This window comes from Suillus fuscotomentosus (assembly GCF_016647785.1).
Source record: "Suillus fuscotomentosus strain FC203 chromosome Unknown F5891scaffold_56, whole genome shotgun sequence".
NCBI classification, from domain to species: Eukaryota; Fungi; Basidiomycota; class Agaricomycetes; order Boletales; family Suillaceae; genus Suillus; species Suillus fuscotomentosus.
In genome coordinates, this window is record NW_024539568.1 from 13,474 (window position 1) to 28,622 (window position 15,149).

Sequence of the window (15,149 nt, forward strand, 5' to 3'; positions counted from 1 at the left end):
CGTCCAGATAGATCTGAGACGGAGGCTCCAGGAGACGAGGTGCGAAGAAGGTGGTGACGTCAAGGCTCATTTTTCAGAGCTTTTGCGCCTGAGGGAGTCGTTAGCTGGAATGGGGGTAGCCGTCATTGATACGGACTTTCATGCCATCATCCTAGGGTCCTTACCTGAATCCTACCGGCCGCTACTGTCGTCGATGAACGCAGCGGCCAAGATAACGAAAACTCCCCTCTCGCCCTACGAACTCATCACCATCATCACAGAGGAATACGAGCACCGGTTACTCACCGAACGACGTCCCAACAAACGCGGGACCAACAGTGCGCTCTCCGCGAGAACAAATGCAGGGAGGAGCACGAGCTCGCAGAGCTCGGCTCCAAAATCCAACCCCGACGCAGTCTGTACGAACTGCAATTGTAAGGGCCACTGGAAGAGTGACTGTTGGCGAAAAGGTGGAGGAAAAGAAGGTCAGGGGCCGAATCAACGGCAGAGACAAGGAGGACGCACCCAAAAACAAAGTGCCAATGTAGCCAAAGAGCCGGAGCCAAAGGACAACTACGCTTTCGCTACGTCAAACCTCGCAGTCATAGCAAAATCGATGGACGTACCTCCAGAGCGCCGAGGAGCAATAGTAGACTCCGGCGCGACCTCTCATTTCTGCCCGGATAGGGCAAAATTCATATCCTTCGTTGAGATCGCCCCGCAGAAGATATACACTGCGAATGGAGCTACTGTCAATGCGACAGGACGAGGAGACGTGAGGATGGACTTACCGTTGGGCTCGAAACGAACGACCGTGACGCTAAAAGACGTCCTATATGCCCCCTCCATGGCATTTACCCTTATCTCCACCAATAAGATCGCCTCCGCCGGTTTGGCCGTGCTGTTCGAAGGAGGAATGTGCAGGATACTGTCTGCTCCCCCCGAACGAAGGACGATCGCAGAAATACCCCAAGTCCAGGGACTTTACGCTGTAACGTCCGACCGTAAGCATCGTGCCAACGTCGCCAGGACAAAGCTTACCATCAATGATGTCCATCGTGCCCTAGGGCACGTATCACATGCGGCCCTTCTTGACGCAGTCAAGAAGGGCCTAATCCTGGGCATAGACATAGATCCGGCGCCCGCCATCCAGTTCTGTGAAGTCTGCGTGAAAGCTAAGTCAGCTCAGCAGTCCTTCCCAAGAGAAACGAAGATGCGCGCACTTACATACGGAGAACTAGTCCATACGGACCTCTGGGGACCGGCGCAGACGACGAGTTTGGGAGGCTGTAAATATTATGTCAGTTTCACGGACGACTTTAGCCGGCAGACGCGACTCGAGTTCCTCAAACAAAAGAGTGACGCACTTACCGCGTTCAAGTCCTATGAGGCATGGGTGGCCCGTCAATCACCAGGTGTGCGCGTGCGCAAAATCCGTTCGGACAGAGGAGGAGAGTATCTGAGCGCCGAGTTCGATCAATACTTGCGTCAGCAAGGTATAGAGCGGCAGCTAACAGTGCACGACTCACCCCAACAGAATGGTGTCGCCGAACGACTCAACCGGACACTCGTCGAGCATGCGAGAGCAATGCTCCTAGGCAGAGATATGCCAAAGTACCTGTGGGCCGAGGCCGTTAGTTACGCCACTTGGCTCAAGAATCGCCTACCTTCAAGGGCGATCCCAGGTAGCACGCCCTACGAGTTGGTGCGCAAGTCCAAGCCGGACTTGTCGCAGGCCCATGAATTTGGGGCCAGGGTCTTCGTCCATATGCTGGAGGCTGGTAAGCTGGAGGCGAGGGCGGAGGAGGCAGTTTTTGTGGGGGTAGACGCTGAAAGTAAAGGATACCGGGTGTATTGGCCCGGCAGACGGCGTGTCTCGGTGGAGAGGAATGTGACCTTCACGCCGATCCTGGCAGCCGATGGTATGCCGGACGAGGGGGAGTCTGCTGTAGTCAACGAACATAACAGCGGCAACGGTAATAATAACTCACCTAGTAGCGTCCAGCCCATCACCATGCCACAGCAACCTCAACCTTCTACTCCTAAGCAACCCCAACCATCTACTCCTCAGCAACCTCAACCTTCTACTCCTCAGCAACCTCAACCGTCTACTGCCCAGCAACCTCAACCATCTACTCCTGAAGCGAGGTCGACGAGGGTAAGACCACCCCCAGGGTACTATGCGGCGCTGAATGAGGGCCAAACGGCAGCCCTAACCATGGAAAGCCTGTTGGAAGCGTCAGAACTCGACCTCTTGGATGAAGAGGCGCATATTCACCTAGCATTGGCCGCCGTCCAACCAGAACCGACCCTCCAACAAGCCTTGAAGGGCCCAGACGCTGCAGAGTGGCAAGAAGCCATCAATTACGAAGTCAGTCAACTCGAGAAGCTAGGTACGTGGGAAATCGTAGACGCACCTCGAGGCGTAAACCTTATCCCATGCCATTACGTCCTGGCCACAAAGCGCGGGCCGGACGGCGAGAAGCTGAAGCTTCGCGCGCGCCTAGTTGCAAATGGGCAGCGCCAGAAGTACGGGGTCGATTTCTTCGAAACCTTCGCCCCCACAGCCAATATGAGCACGATACGTGCAGTCCTAACGATGGCTGCTCAGCGCGACTGGGAAATACACCAAGTCGATATTAAAAGTGCGTACCTATATGCGAGTCTGCAGGAGGACATATATGCGAGCGCCCCCTGGATACTTGAAGGATGGTCAGGAAGGGAAGGTACTGAAGCTGAAAAGAAGCTTACCTGGACTCAAACAAGCAGGATATGAGTGGGCGCAGGAGCTAGCTGGAGCCTTCAATGAAATGGGCTTCAGCAGGTCAAAAGTAGATCAAGCCGTTTTCTACAAACGCACCTCGCGCGAACACGTCGTCATCACCGTCTCTGTCGACGACATGGCCGTCACCGCCAACCATATATCCCATATCCATCGGTTTAAGTCCGAGCTGCGCGCGCACTTCGAGATTAGCGACCTAGGGGAGTTGAGCTGGTTATTGGGGCTGAAGGTGACGAGGGACCGCGTAGCACGCACCTTGACGCTTTCACAGAAGGCATACGTCGAGACGATCCTCGAAAGGTTCCACCTGGAGGACGCGAAGGTCCTGCACACGCCCATGGAACCAGGTACTGTCCTTTCCATAGATCAGTCCCCTGCAACACACGCCGAACTCCAAGCTATGCGAGACGTACCATATCAACGCGCGATCGGTTCGTTAATGTACGCAGCTACGAGTACCCGGCCGGATATCGCTTTTGCGGTGGCAACACTGTCGCAATTTATGAGGAATCCGGGGAGACCCCATTGGGAGGCCACCAAACGCGCCCTGCGGTACCTGAAAGGCACCGCAGACTATGAGCTGACGTTGGGATCCAGCGAGGGGGGAATCGAGGCGTTCGTCGATGCCGATTGGGCATCGCAGCCACATAGGCACTCCATGAGCGGGTACATCGTACTGCTCCATGGAGGCCCCGTTTCGTGGAGCGCGCGCAAACAGCCTATCATAGCCCTGTCAACAGCTGAAGCTGAGTACATAGCGTTGACCAGCGTGGCAAGGGAAGTACTTTACCTGCAACTCCTCATCCGCGAGCTCTACGACGTCCAAGACCTCCCCACACCCGTCTTCTGCGACAACCAAGCTGCTATAGCGTTAGTCTCGACGGGAAAATTCCAATCGCGCACCAAGCACATAGACCTGCGATACCACTTCGTACGCGGCCACGTGAAGGACGGTACCTTCAAGATAATCTACTGCCCCAGTGACGACAATGTCGCGGACGCGTTCACGAAGCCATTGGCACGTCCCCGACTCCAGAGGTTGAGGACATTGATGTGTTTGGATAACGCTCGAGGGGGAGTGTTGAGAGCCGATGTGTCCGAGGGAAGTAAGGCCGAGAGAGAGAGAGCTGAGAAAGGAAAGGACGATACGGCCGAAGAATAGAGCACATCGAGTGCGAGCGTCTCCAAACGGAGAACGTCGACGACGTGTCAACGTCGGCAATCTTTTCGTTCTTTAAGTATATATTTTTCATCAAAGCTATTGCTGGCAGACTCACCGTATAAGAGGACGCTGTTTTCGTCGAAACGTCTCAGATTCGAAACGAATACTGAGACGTAAGTACAAGTCCCACTGTAACGTTCGAGCGCAAGCGCTGACGTACATCTAGTCGTACCTTTGTTCTAGGTACAAACAATTGTTAATAGAGATTCGAAACGAATACTGAGACTCGTACCTTTGTTCTAGCGTGTCGTAAAACCTCCCGCGTGTATCGTTCCTCCACATCTCTTGTGTGGCCCCTGCTCCCACCGATCGCTGATATTGTAGCGGTGAGCAGTAGTAAGAACGACTTTATATTCACTTACCGGCAACGACGTAGAAGTGGACCTCCAGGTACTCTGGGCTGGTTGATGCAGTGTAGTCGAAGTGTTTTGATTGCTGAATCTTTGAGAGTAGGTAGGTTGGTGAAGCAAAGATGGTTCTCGAGGTTGGCGAAATGACATGACGGGGGAGCCACTAGAATTGCGGTTTATGGGCTGCACTTGTGAATTTATACCTACGACACTAAGATTATTCAGACATTTCAAAGTCACATCGATCCTTGAAAACCGGTGGAGATAAGTAGTCACAGGTTGCAGTAAACCGTTATCGATTATTGCATCAACTTTGAACTTTTTCGACACCGCCCAAGAATGTCCACTCACAGTGATTCTTACTCCATTGAGTACGATCGGCCCAAACCTTGTTCTTTTCATTTACGTTCGTATGACCTTCCTTACCAATATGGCGTCCCTTGCCATGAGCAACGGACATTCTGCAAAATCGAAAACCTTTGATATCAGTCAGTCGCATTTTGTGAGAAGTCAGATAAGCTATCCGAAGTTACAGCTCCTTGAGGAATACTTACTACTTAGTAACTTGCGCCCCTAACTTGAATTAAAGTCACCGTACGGTGCTGTAAACGGACAACAAACAACGATTCAAAAAAAAAAATACCCGTGCTTCGCAGAGTCTAGAGAGAAAAGAAAAGAAAAAATAGGTATTGTCTGATGTGTCGCTAGAATGAATGAAATTCAAATCTATAGCCGAGAGATAATCGTGAACTCACTGATGGCGCGGCGGAAAGGATGAAAGTTCACAATAGCTATAGGTGGAACATCATAATTATTTGGGAATGCCTAGTCACGATAGCGGCTGCGCTGTGCACTATGATCATATATACGAACATGAATTTAGACCATACGAATTCTGCATATATACCAAGTGCCCACTAGTGGGACTACAGCCGCATCCAAATCATTCAAGTCCGTGATTCTTACTCCATCGAGCAAACAACAATATTTGGGTGTTGTCCAGCCAGCATCAGCCACAGTGGCGTGGGCGTGTGCCAAAGTATTACATATTGACCAAGTTCGTTTTGTTCGTTGACAAAACACTTCTCGAAAATGCCCTCTACTGCAAGCCAACTTGAGCGAAGCCTTAGAAAACTTCAGGTGGGTACCTCGTCAACTTTCTACTGTCCTACGTGTACTGCCGCTCATTTTGTTCAAAGATCTCAGAGTCTGGCTCACAAAACACGTCTACCGCGGTGAAATGGGTGCCCTCTAAATATAGCTCAGACGTATCTCAGTACGTTCTGGTGAAGCCTCCTCGGGCTCCATGCGGAAATCGTTGGCTATTTGGATTTCCTATCACCAGGAAGGAACTTTGGGACATGGGGACCATTGCTTTCCACCATGTTTGGCCAGGCGAAACTTTACCAGACAACAATGCCTACATCGCCATGAATTCCCTTACATTTCTCGAGGTATATCTTGGTCTTCGCCTTTGCACTTTGGCGGGTGGAAAGGTGGTCGGAGATTCGAAGGATATCCCATCGGAGTGTGTGACGTCGGGAGAGGTGCTGTTGTTAGTATTGTGGAGGGATACGGAACGTGAGGCTACCTGTCCAACGCGAGATCAAGTGTATTCCGTGAAGATGAAGCTTAATCGCCCACCGGGATGGTGGGTAGAAATCCCAGTGCGTATGCATATTGATCTCGAGAGCCCTTGAGCTGACATACTTGTACTTTTTTTAATTGGGCGTAGCTATTTTGATGCGGCCACTGGCGCGCCATTAATGCAAGTATTCCTATATGTTCTACATTTGACTCTCAGATCAGGTTGCATGGTTCACGATCATTCCCTTGTTATTTTATACATCATAGAGACATTCACAACCAGTACATCAACCAATGACTATTTTATTTTCCTCCCTCTCTGGTCCCTCCGAGTCGACACCTAACGGGCGCGCATTCTTCAGCCAGCAGAGAACTATGTACAACTTGGAATTCCAACTTCAACAGCATGCTATTGTTCTGTTCCTCGTTTCGAGCTTTGACGCGTTTTTTGACATCACTAGCCTTTCAACGCGCAACGACGTAGGCGTGACACTTGAAGACACCATAATCATCTGTGAATGCCTAGTCTAGGGTTCCGGGAATTTGCACCAGGCAAATTTGCCCGGCAAATTTACTGCGTCAATTTCACACCCTCGAAAACATAGTGTCAATTTGGGTGAATTCGTGTCTACTGTACCCAGAACACCTGAAAAGCCAAAATCTGATATACTGGACAATCCTGACGTGCAGCAGTCCTACTTGGAGCAGACAAGGCATTGCAACATTAACAGAAACCATTCAAATTCGCCAGTGGCACCACTGGAAACCTGATGTAAGTTGACTCCACTGGCGTCACAGCCGCATCCAAGTCCGCGATTCTTACTTCATCGAGCAAACAATGGGTGTCCAGTCACATTAGTGGCGTATGTCAAAATATTATGATATTGATTGGATATTGATCAAGTTCGTTTTGTTCGTTGACAAAACCTTCTCGAAAATGCCCTCTACTGCAAGCCAACTTGAGCGAAGCCTTAGAAGACTTCAGGTGGGTGCCTCGTCAACTTTCATCTGTTGTACGCGTACTGTTACTCATTCTTTTTCAAAGATCTCAGAGTCTGACTCACAAGAAACGTCTACCGCGGTGCAATGGGTGCCTTCTAAATACAGCTCAGACGTATCTCAGTACGTTCTCGTAAAGCCTCCCCGGGCTCCATGCGGCAATCGTTGGCTGTTTGGTTTTCCTATTGTCAGGAAGGAACTTTGGAACATGGGGACCATTGCTTTCCACCATGTTCGGCCAGGCAAAACTTTACCAGACAACAATGCCTACATCGCCATGAATTCCCTCACATTTCTCAAGGTATATCTCGGTCTTCGCGTTTGCACTTTGGCAGGTGGAAAGGTGGTTGGGGATTCGAAGGATATCCCATCAGAGTGTGTGACATCGGGAGAGGTGCTGTTGTTAGTATTGTGGATGGATACGGAACGGGAGGCTACCTGCCCAACGCAAAGTCAAGTGCATTCCGTGGAGATGAAGCTTAAGCGCCCACCGGGATGGTGGGTAGAAATCCCAGTGCGTATGCGTATTCATCTCGAGAGCCCTTGAGCTGACATCCTTGCAGTTTTGTTAACTTATGAATATTCCGCTATCGATCCATGACTGGCTGTGATACCCTACCCATTTGTACCAATTCATTTGTTTTCTGCGATAGAACCAATTCACTCTTGTATTTTATGTACAGTCAACATGACACAGAACGATACATTCGTTGGACCTGTGGTACAGCTAGCGCTGTGATTGTCTACCAAACTGAGACCCTGCGCCACCTTGGCCCGCCACCGGATAAACCGATCTAACTGGACGATTTGAATAATATTATGTGTTAATTTGGACTTCTACTATAGTTTGCTTTTCTTCTCTTTCGCAATCTCAAGCCTCAACGGCTGAGAATCGGCGACAAGTTTTCACAATCATATTCTCGAGTCCTAGATCATAGACGACAGAGAAAGACAGGCCTTTCTCCTCCTAATCATTGTACATACTACTGTGAGTACACTATCTAGTCTTTCAACAACATTATAGGCAGTAACATGGTCGATGTAGATGACCCACGCGGACCTGGTGACTTCCACCCTTGACATGGTAATGACGAAAATTTTAATCCCTTTCATGTGCGTAATTGGACTTACAAACACAATGGCACAGGAAGTTCTTTCGATGGATGTAGACACTTTACATCCTGATGTCGAGGAAAGCCTGTACCGCTTGCGCGTAGGCAGTCAAGTGAAATACATCACCATCGAACCGGGAACATTCCCTAGTGATGTTTTGCCCTTTCCTATGGACCTCCTCCCCCTCCTCCCACATCTGCCGCCAGGTAATTGGGTTGAGGCGCGAGTGGCCCAGTACGCTTCGAGGCCGGTGGTGTCCAAGATTGCCAGGTTTGATTTTGAGATCCCGCGGATGGAAAGAGAAACTGCGGCGTATCGAGCGATCAAAGGGTGTGGCGTGTGCCCAGAATTCCTTGGGCACATCGTCGAAGGGGACAGGGTGATAGGGTTCTTAATAGAACAATTGCACGGACGACCGGCTGGTCCGGAAGACTTGCAGGGATGTCGCAATGTGCTGCAGCGCCTGCATGGGCTAAACATCATTCATGGCGATCCGAACAAACACAACTTCGTCGTGGCGTCGGACGGAACTGTTACATTGATCGACTTCGAGAATGCGATGTTGTGCAGGAGTGCTGAGCAGAAGGATGAGGAGCTCGCTACTTTGCCTGCCCAGCTGAGTGAGACAACAGGACGAGGTGGCGTGGTTCTGACACACTTAGCCTACTGAACGTATTCTTCGGCTTTTCAAACGTGTAGTGGAAAACATTTGTCAAGTTAACCGACGCAGATGAAAAATATATAGCACTGTTGATCAAATTACAGCTGTGCCTAAATCTTTTGCAAGCGATCCTGCATGATATGGCAACGCAGACACCACAGCAGGAGTGCCTGTATGCACATGTGAGTCCGTTGCTCGCATTCAAATGACTAAGAAATACATAGTCAAAGGTGTAGACACGAGTCACACGACGAAACTGAAGCCGCGAACGCGTCTAGGAGGTTACGTGCCACACGAGTTTTCTCTCGTGCGCTGGCCGCTACGGAACCTGCAACAAAGTCGAAAGATATGCTGGCACAAGTCATATCTCAGCAACTGTCCTCTCGAATATCTCACCAGAAAATATTCAATAGTAATACTGAAACACTGACGAGACAATTTTATTTGACTTCACCTTCACAACACACGTATTGTAGGAATAATAACATTTAGCTTACACTTGTACTGGCTGGCTTTGCCGGTTCTGCATGCAGCCTTCGCGTTAGTAACGCCATGAAGAGGATGTCAAAAGATTGAGGTACCTTTATTCACTGACGCATTTGTATAGGTGCAGTGTCTTTCACGAGATGATTCTCGCAATAATTTCCTGCCTGGCTCAACGGTTCCCTAGCGTACGAGGAACAACGGACGTTTGTACCTTGGCGTGCTTCGCATTGGACAAACTTTGAGTCCTTCTGGCATCCACAGGCATGTGGTGTGTAAAACATCGTGCACACTGTGAGCAATCACCACTGTCAATCAAAAAGATGAGACAGAGTGCACCGAACCACTGGTACTCACTGGTTGTTTGTTTCGGTTGGGCGGTCAAGTCACTGAGATGATGGTAGCGCTAGGGTGGGCTCTGCTAAATGCGTGCGCTGGACTCTACAACGAAGTGATGCCTTACTAAGTACTGCTGCTTGGGCCGGAACTCTACCTAACGCCCTGCCTGCGCTCCAAACACCGCCAAACAACCTCACCCAAGGGGTCCCCCGCTCCAGCGCTGCTGACAATACCGAACTTTTTTCATTTTCAAATTGGAAGAATGATCCTGTGGGCGCTGGCGGGATGTTTAAAAATCAGCTGCAGCCTGCGGATAATCGATAGCTTCTTATCAATCACTGATCTAAGAATCAGACATAATCAGACGGTGTCAGACAGACAGATAGAAGAAAGAAGATGGTGGTTCCATCAGATGATTCGTGAAACATCTTTCAGGGTAATTGAAGGGCAACCTATTCAACCTCCATCAAGCCAAACTCCATTCAGGTAACGTTGTTCGCGTCTTTACCGAGTTCCCTTCCTTGTCTAGAATAAAGTAAGGGTTCCTTGTGTCCCTGATCTGTCGCGCGTCCAGTGTGACTGATCCACTGAAATGAGATACGCCACCGGATAAATGGATTTCACTGACTTTGGTTATTCATCACATATGCAGGACCACTTGACCCCTGCGTTCGTTAATGTTCAATGCACTGTTGAAAGCATATCGAAGTGGCTCGAAGAACTGCATTGAATTCGCATCAAGCTTTCGCCAGTCTAGCACATTGATCTGACGATGGTCTCCGCCGAGTTGCCAGTGGTGCCACATGATGCGCACCTGCCAAGCTCGGAATACTCACCTCATTCGTGGCAGAGGCTCGCAGCTACCCTATCCTCTCGTCCGACTGACGCCAGCTAGCATACGGTGATCACCCATAAGAGTGGCATGATCTGTATATGCAATACCACAGGTTATGGCTCGCATCTGATCCGTGCCGGGAGTATAGTCCACTCTCTCAAAAGTACGAGTTTATCGGGCCATTTTCTGTGCACCGACAGTCTGTCCAGACAAGACCAATTCTCGAGCAGACGGTGCAGTTAGCAGTATAACAAGGCTTACGACCGTCTTGCTACGCCTGTAGTATTCCTAAAACAATCAATGGATGATCTTGTTCGTTATGCTCAATCAAATGTACTTACACAACAGGTTGAGTGGCACAGCTAAATTCAGGCGCAGGCCATTTCTACATCGTCTATCCAGGACTCAGGACATGTCCTTGACATTCTAGTTCCATATTGATGGTGTCTCTGCACAGTATAACGGACGGCAAAGGTTCTGCTCTATCATCTTTTTACACGTTGCAAAGCTCCATTATTCCACCACAACATCCCTCTATCTTAACAGATCAGGTTCCGGAGCGTTCTCCCAGGTCAAAACGGCTAGGGCTCACTCATTTATGAAGTATTTTGTATACATCTCGCTCTCTTCCTTGGGATCCTTGCAGAAAGTGGAACTGTCCTTTCGCCAGTGACTCGTTTCTGGTAGGTATCTAGAGATGGGGTCTTCAGTTGTCGATGAAATGATGAAGTCTGGCCTATCACATCTCGCGCGAAGTGACCATTCCTGTGATAACATCTATCTCCTGCCACCATTTTCCGCTTTTCGACTTCGGGGTAGTTTAAAGATAACGACATAGCGGGTTCGAGCGTTCGGAGACGACGACTAGAATAAGCACAAAGGCGGTTGGGCACGTTCAACCTTTCCTCGAAAGATAGCTAACTCGCTCGAGAGGGCTTTGTCTGCTGGGGCCAATCGTCAGTCCGTCCACGCTGGATATTACAAAGTTAACAAGCCACCATCGAGGTCGGCTTGCTGACAGCACAAGAGGTCTCGCCTGCTCGGGAGTTTTGCTCGTAGGAACACGAGTGATGGATTCCATATTGGTGAATTCCATCGCTGCAGTAACCAATACGATTATAACACCGGTAATGGTCCTTGAAGGAAAGCGTTTTCGATCGATACTCCACTTCCGGACGGCGAGGGAATGATCAGCGGATCTGAGGACAGAATTACTCTGGGATGGGATGTGCATGCAAATCAAAAAGAATTGGATGCAGATGTATGTGGCAGTATCAAAGGACGATCAATGGGTTGTCGTTACTGGTGGAACTTACATTTGTGGCCCAATTATTAATATATTCCGAGCTGCAAGTAGTTGACGTATAGCCAAGTCGTTCAGCAACAATGACTACTTCAACGCCAGCATCATATCTGTCGTGCACCACTGGTGCACTCATGCTGATGGTACGTTGGCAATCACTGAAAAGGCTGAACTTTCAGAAATGGATCGGATAACAACATTACGGCCGACACAGTAAGATGACTGGCGTTCAACGCAACGGAGTGTATTGGGCGCTGGAGCAAGTATACAGTACTTAATGATGTACGGCAGCTGTATGATCGTATAAAGGAGCAATAGTAGGCTGTAGAAGGCAATGTCAGGACAATGACACAAAGGCGAAAGATGCAACATACAGGTATATTGCGTTCCCTGCATGAGTTTCGGCCTCAACAAAAGACGAATACGAGAATAAAAGTTCACCACATACCACTTTGTTCCTCCTGGCATGGTAGGAGCTATGAAAAATAAGCTTTTTTAGAGGAGGTGATGTGATGGAGACGCGGAAACTCACGGATGTAAGGGTCGGGATGCAACTTGCTTGCGAGATTCGCCTCTGCCTTCTCAAGAATCTGGGCGAGGGCTCTCGGCTCAGTCACGTCACTGATACATGCAAGCACCATCTGCTAGTTAGACCAGAGTGACGACCGCATTCACGTCTACTACTGACCGGTTTCTCTCAAACTCAGCTCTAATCATCATTGCACGACCACGCCAGATATCTCTGCGAACAACCCAGTCCAGTTCATTTTTCAACATACGGCGGTAGAGTGACTTGACATAGAGCCTGTGAGCCGACGAGAATGAGGTAGACATTGTAGTTGGTGATGAGGGAAGTGAGACTTAACTGGAATAAACATCAAATTCTTAGGATAACCTAAAATAATTCATTTATAATAATCAAGTTTTTACAGGAATGTTTTTTAAGCTGTACACCGGATGTGAAGCAGTCATAAAACGGTCACGATGGACCCGCATTCAAGACTCTCCCAGTTCAATCAAAGAACACCAAAGGCTGGACCATTTTCACCCTCCGTACGATTCGAGCCAACCCAAAAAGTCACCTTAGACAAGTACACTAAAGCCTACTCATCATCCATGCCATCGGACTCGCCACTATTTACCTCTCGCCCTATCGCGACGAATTCGCGGGTGAAGCAAGATGAACAATTCAAAAAGGACATGTTTCTCGCATATGTGAATAAGGCCATACGCGAGAAGCTCAATGTGAGTATGGGGTATATCACTTAATCGCGTGCTGATCGTCGTGCGCAGGGGCATAGCAAAGACTTTGATGACGTTGTTGACCAGTTTAGTCCGAACAAATCCACGCTTGCGCCTACCGTGTCATCTCTGCAGCTTCGTATCTGGCTTTCTGCACTCTCACATGTCCTTTCTCGCCTCGAGAGGCGTCACGCGCCACTGGTAGAGGCAATTGTCCGCCTACCATGGTCTACTATGGATGCTGTCTTCGTTAAATCGTATATCGTATTCATCGGCATGCTCATAAGTGCGCGCCCAGAATATCTATCACTTGTTCTCAACAGAATCGCGATGGGCTTCACATATCGTGAGTTATTACCATCTTGAAAGATATTCAAGCAGTTTTGATGCGTCACTCGCAGAATCTGGTCTTCTCGCTGTCACCTCAAACTTAGAGGGCTCCACCCCCTTAACACGACGTGTGATCTATGATCGACAACATACTCTTCTCGAACATCTCTTAAACCTTGTACCAACCCTCCCATCATCTCTAGCTCCCCTCCTCGTACGAAACTTCCCTCACAAGCGTCAGCCACAAGCTGCACATGTAGCTTATATACGAAATCTGCTGCGTATAACCGAGTATTGTGATGAACTTTCAGAGAGGGTCCTGGGCCTTATAGTGGATCGTGCTTTGATGGTTGATGTGAGTGGGCTCTTTTTCTGTGCGGTTGGATCCTAATTGATTTAATTGCACGTAGGTAGAGATTCAAGTAGAGCTCGAAGAGCTTGAAGACGCCGAACCTACAGATGGCGAACTTTTTGAATTTGATCCGTTTGATACCATAATAGGGCAAGAGGGCAACTCTTCTGATGATGAGGATGTTGACGATAGTCTGAGCGATTTATCGTCTGATGCATCGTCAGACAGTGATGCTGAAGATACCCCCATGGACACCAGACACGTTCATGATATGGTCTCGAAACTTGATGCTATCCTCAAGCTTGTATTTGACCACTTCAACAAACTACATTCATCCATACTTACCGTCGTACCTTCGTCTCCCTCCATTCATCCAACAACTACGCACGATCGCGACCCGCAATCGCACGAGCCACATACCCTCCTCGCAATACAATTTCACACTCTCCTAGCCATCTTCGATAGATCTATCCTCCGCACTTTCAAGTCCCGATATACCCAATTTCTCCTTTTCTGGTATGCTTCCCTTCACCCCGAGTTCTCAGACCTTTTCCTGGGACTACTTGTTGACAAAGCCCTTTTCGGAAGCGCAAGTGCGAGTAGCGTGGAACGTGCGGCAGCAAGCAGTTATATCGGGAGCTTTGTCTCGCGTGCACAGTTTATTGATCGTGAGGGCGCACGGAGGGCCGTTAAAGTCCTATGCGCATTTCTCGGAGCGCACTTAGATGCTGTAGAGGCTGGCAATGCTGCTAGCAATAATCACAGCGTTTTTTATGCAGTTGTCCAGTCTGTATTTCTGGTATTTTGCTTCCGTTGGCGCGACTTACAGGAGGAGCCGGACGAACAAGAGGTGGGACGGAAGATATGGATAAGCGAGCTAGGAGTCGTGCAGAGAGTTATCACATCTGATCTCAACCCTCTCAAGGTTTGCTAGCCGTCGTCTTTGAAAAGATTCTTTGGCTAACTACCGCAAAATAGGTCTGCTCTCAGAATGTCGTACATCAATTTGCTCGCATCGCACAAGCAACTGATTTTACATACTGCTTCTCCATTCTGGAAGCAAACAAACGAACACCGTACCCTGTATTTGCCGGTGTAGCACCCGGTAGCGCTGGCCCGGAGGACTTGCACACTTTTTTCCCTTTCGATCCCTTCAAACTGCCCCGCTCAGGCGAGTACATACAAGGCGTGTATCGAGAGTGGGCAGCGGTGGCTATTGACGATGAAGAAGAAGAGGATGAAGATGATCTGATAGAGGAGGACTCAACGTTTAATGAATGGGAACACGGACAAGGCGGCTCGTGCATACCAATCACTGCTTCGAAACGGGGAGAGTCAGACGACGATGGGTTGGGCGCGTCTTTTGGTGGAATGAGCATCAGTCCAGCTCGGACAAGGACGGTTGCAATGGCAATTTCCGTCTCGTAATTGCTGGCTGCCGTCTTCATTCAACCGGTTCCCATCCACCACTCACTATGCCTCCCAGAACTCCAAATTATGCTATTACGAACACCAACGATAAGAAATCAGACGACGGATTTGGCTAGAAGATAATATTAAAGAACATGTTTC

The 15,149-nt window shown here is 49.2% G+C and overlaps 6 protein-coding genes across 6 annotated transcripts; 4 read left to right on the forward strand and 2 right to left on the reverse strand.

The window, feature by feature from the left end:
- The first annotated feature begins 5,245 nt into the window (after positions 1 to 5,245).
- F5891DRAFT_598490 (uncharacterized protein) lies at positions 5,246 to 6,554 on the forward strand. The gene is made up of 3 exons (XM_041372417.1): positions 5,246 to 5,473; positions 5,533 to 6,008; positions 6,069 to 6,554. Exons 1-3 carry the CDS (start codon positions 5,426 to 5,428, stop codon positions 6,262 to 6,264), a joined length of 720 nt encoding a protein of 239 aa, XP_041221887.1. The 5' UTR covers positions 5,246 to 5,425; the 3' UTR covers positions 6,265 to 6,554.
- Positions 6,555 to 6,857: 303 nt separating this feature from the next.
- On the forward strand, positions 6,858 to 7,491 carry F5891DRAFT_1193109 (uncharacterized protein; the record flags this gene model as incomplete). Its single annotated transcript, XM_041367681.1, has 3 exons — positions 6,858 to 6,905; positions 6,966 to 7,433; positions 7,483 to 7,491. The coding sequence occupies 3 exons, from the start codon at positions 6,858 to 6,860 to the stop codon at positions 7,489 to 7,491; spliced, it is 525 nt and encodes a 174-aa protein (XP_041221888.1).
- A 241-nt stretch (positions 7,492 to 7,732) lies between these two features.
- Positions 7,733 to 8,814, forward strand: F5891DRAFT_1054263 (uncharacterized protein). Its single transcript, XM_041362612.1, has 3 exons — positions 7,733 to 7,907; positions 7,965 to 8,003; positions 8,067 to 8,814. The coding sequence occupies exons 2-3, from the start codon at positions 7,965 to 7,967 to the stop codon at positions 8,700 to 8,702; spliced, it is 675 nt and encodes a 224-aa protein (XP_041221889.1). The 5' UTR covers positions 7,733 to 7,907; the 3' UTR covers positions 8,703 to 8,814.
- A 198-nt stretch (positions 8,815 to 9,012) lies between these two features.
- Positions 9,013 to 9,663, reverse strand: F5891DRAFT_1054267 (uncharacterized protein). Its single transcript, XM_041362613.1, has 3 exons — positions 9,534 to 9,663; positions 9,275 to 9,468; positions 9,013 to 9,216 (listed from the first exon to the last, which is right to left on the reverse strand). Coding segments are annotated over exons 1-2 (189 nt in total). The 5' UTR covers positions 9,535 to 9,663; the 3' UTR covers positions 9,013 to 9,216; positions 9,275 to 9,280.
- Positions 9,664 to 11,526: 1,863 nt separating this feature from the next.
- F5891DRAFT_1054274 (NDUFB9, NADH-ubiquinone oxidoreductase) lies at positions 11,527 to 12,512 on the reverse strand. The gene is made up of 6 exons (XM_041362614.1): positions 12,342 to 12,512; positions 12,186 to 12,274; positions 12,102 to 12,129; positions 12,028 to 12,043; positions 11,667 to 11,975; positions 11,527 to 11,549 (listed from the first exon to the last, which is right to left on the reverse strand). Exons 1-5 carry the CDS (start codon positions 12,485 to 12,487, stop codon positions 11,928 to 11,930), a joined length of 327 nt encoding a protein of 108 aa, XP_041221891.1. The 5' UTR covers positions 12,488 to 12,512; the 3' UTR covers positions 11,527 to 11,549; positions 11,667 to 11,927.
- Positions 12,513 to 12,606: 94 nt separating this feature from the next.
- F5891DRAFT_598603 (RNA polymerase I-specific transcription initiation factor RRN3) lies at positions 12,607 to 15,043 on the forward strand. Its single transcript, XM_041372418.1, has 5 exons — positions 12,607 to 12,898; positions 12,947 to 13,241; positions 13,297 to 13,580; positions 13,636 to 14,502; positions 14,556 to 15,043. Exons 1-5 carry the CDS (start codon positions 12,638 to 12,640, stop codon positions 15,003 to 15,005), a joined length of 2,157 nt encoding a protein of 718 aa, XP_041221892.1. The 5' UTR covers positions 12,607 to 12,637; the 3' UTR covers positions 15,006 to 15,043.
- The last annotated feature ends 106 nt before the right edge of the window (positions 15,044 to 15,149 follow it).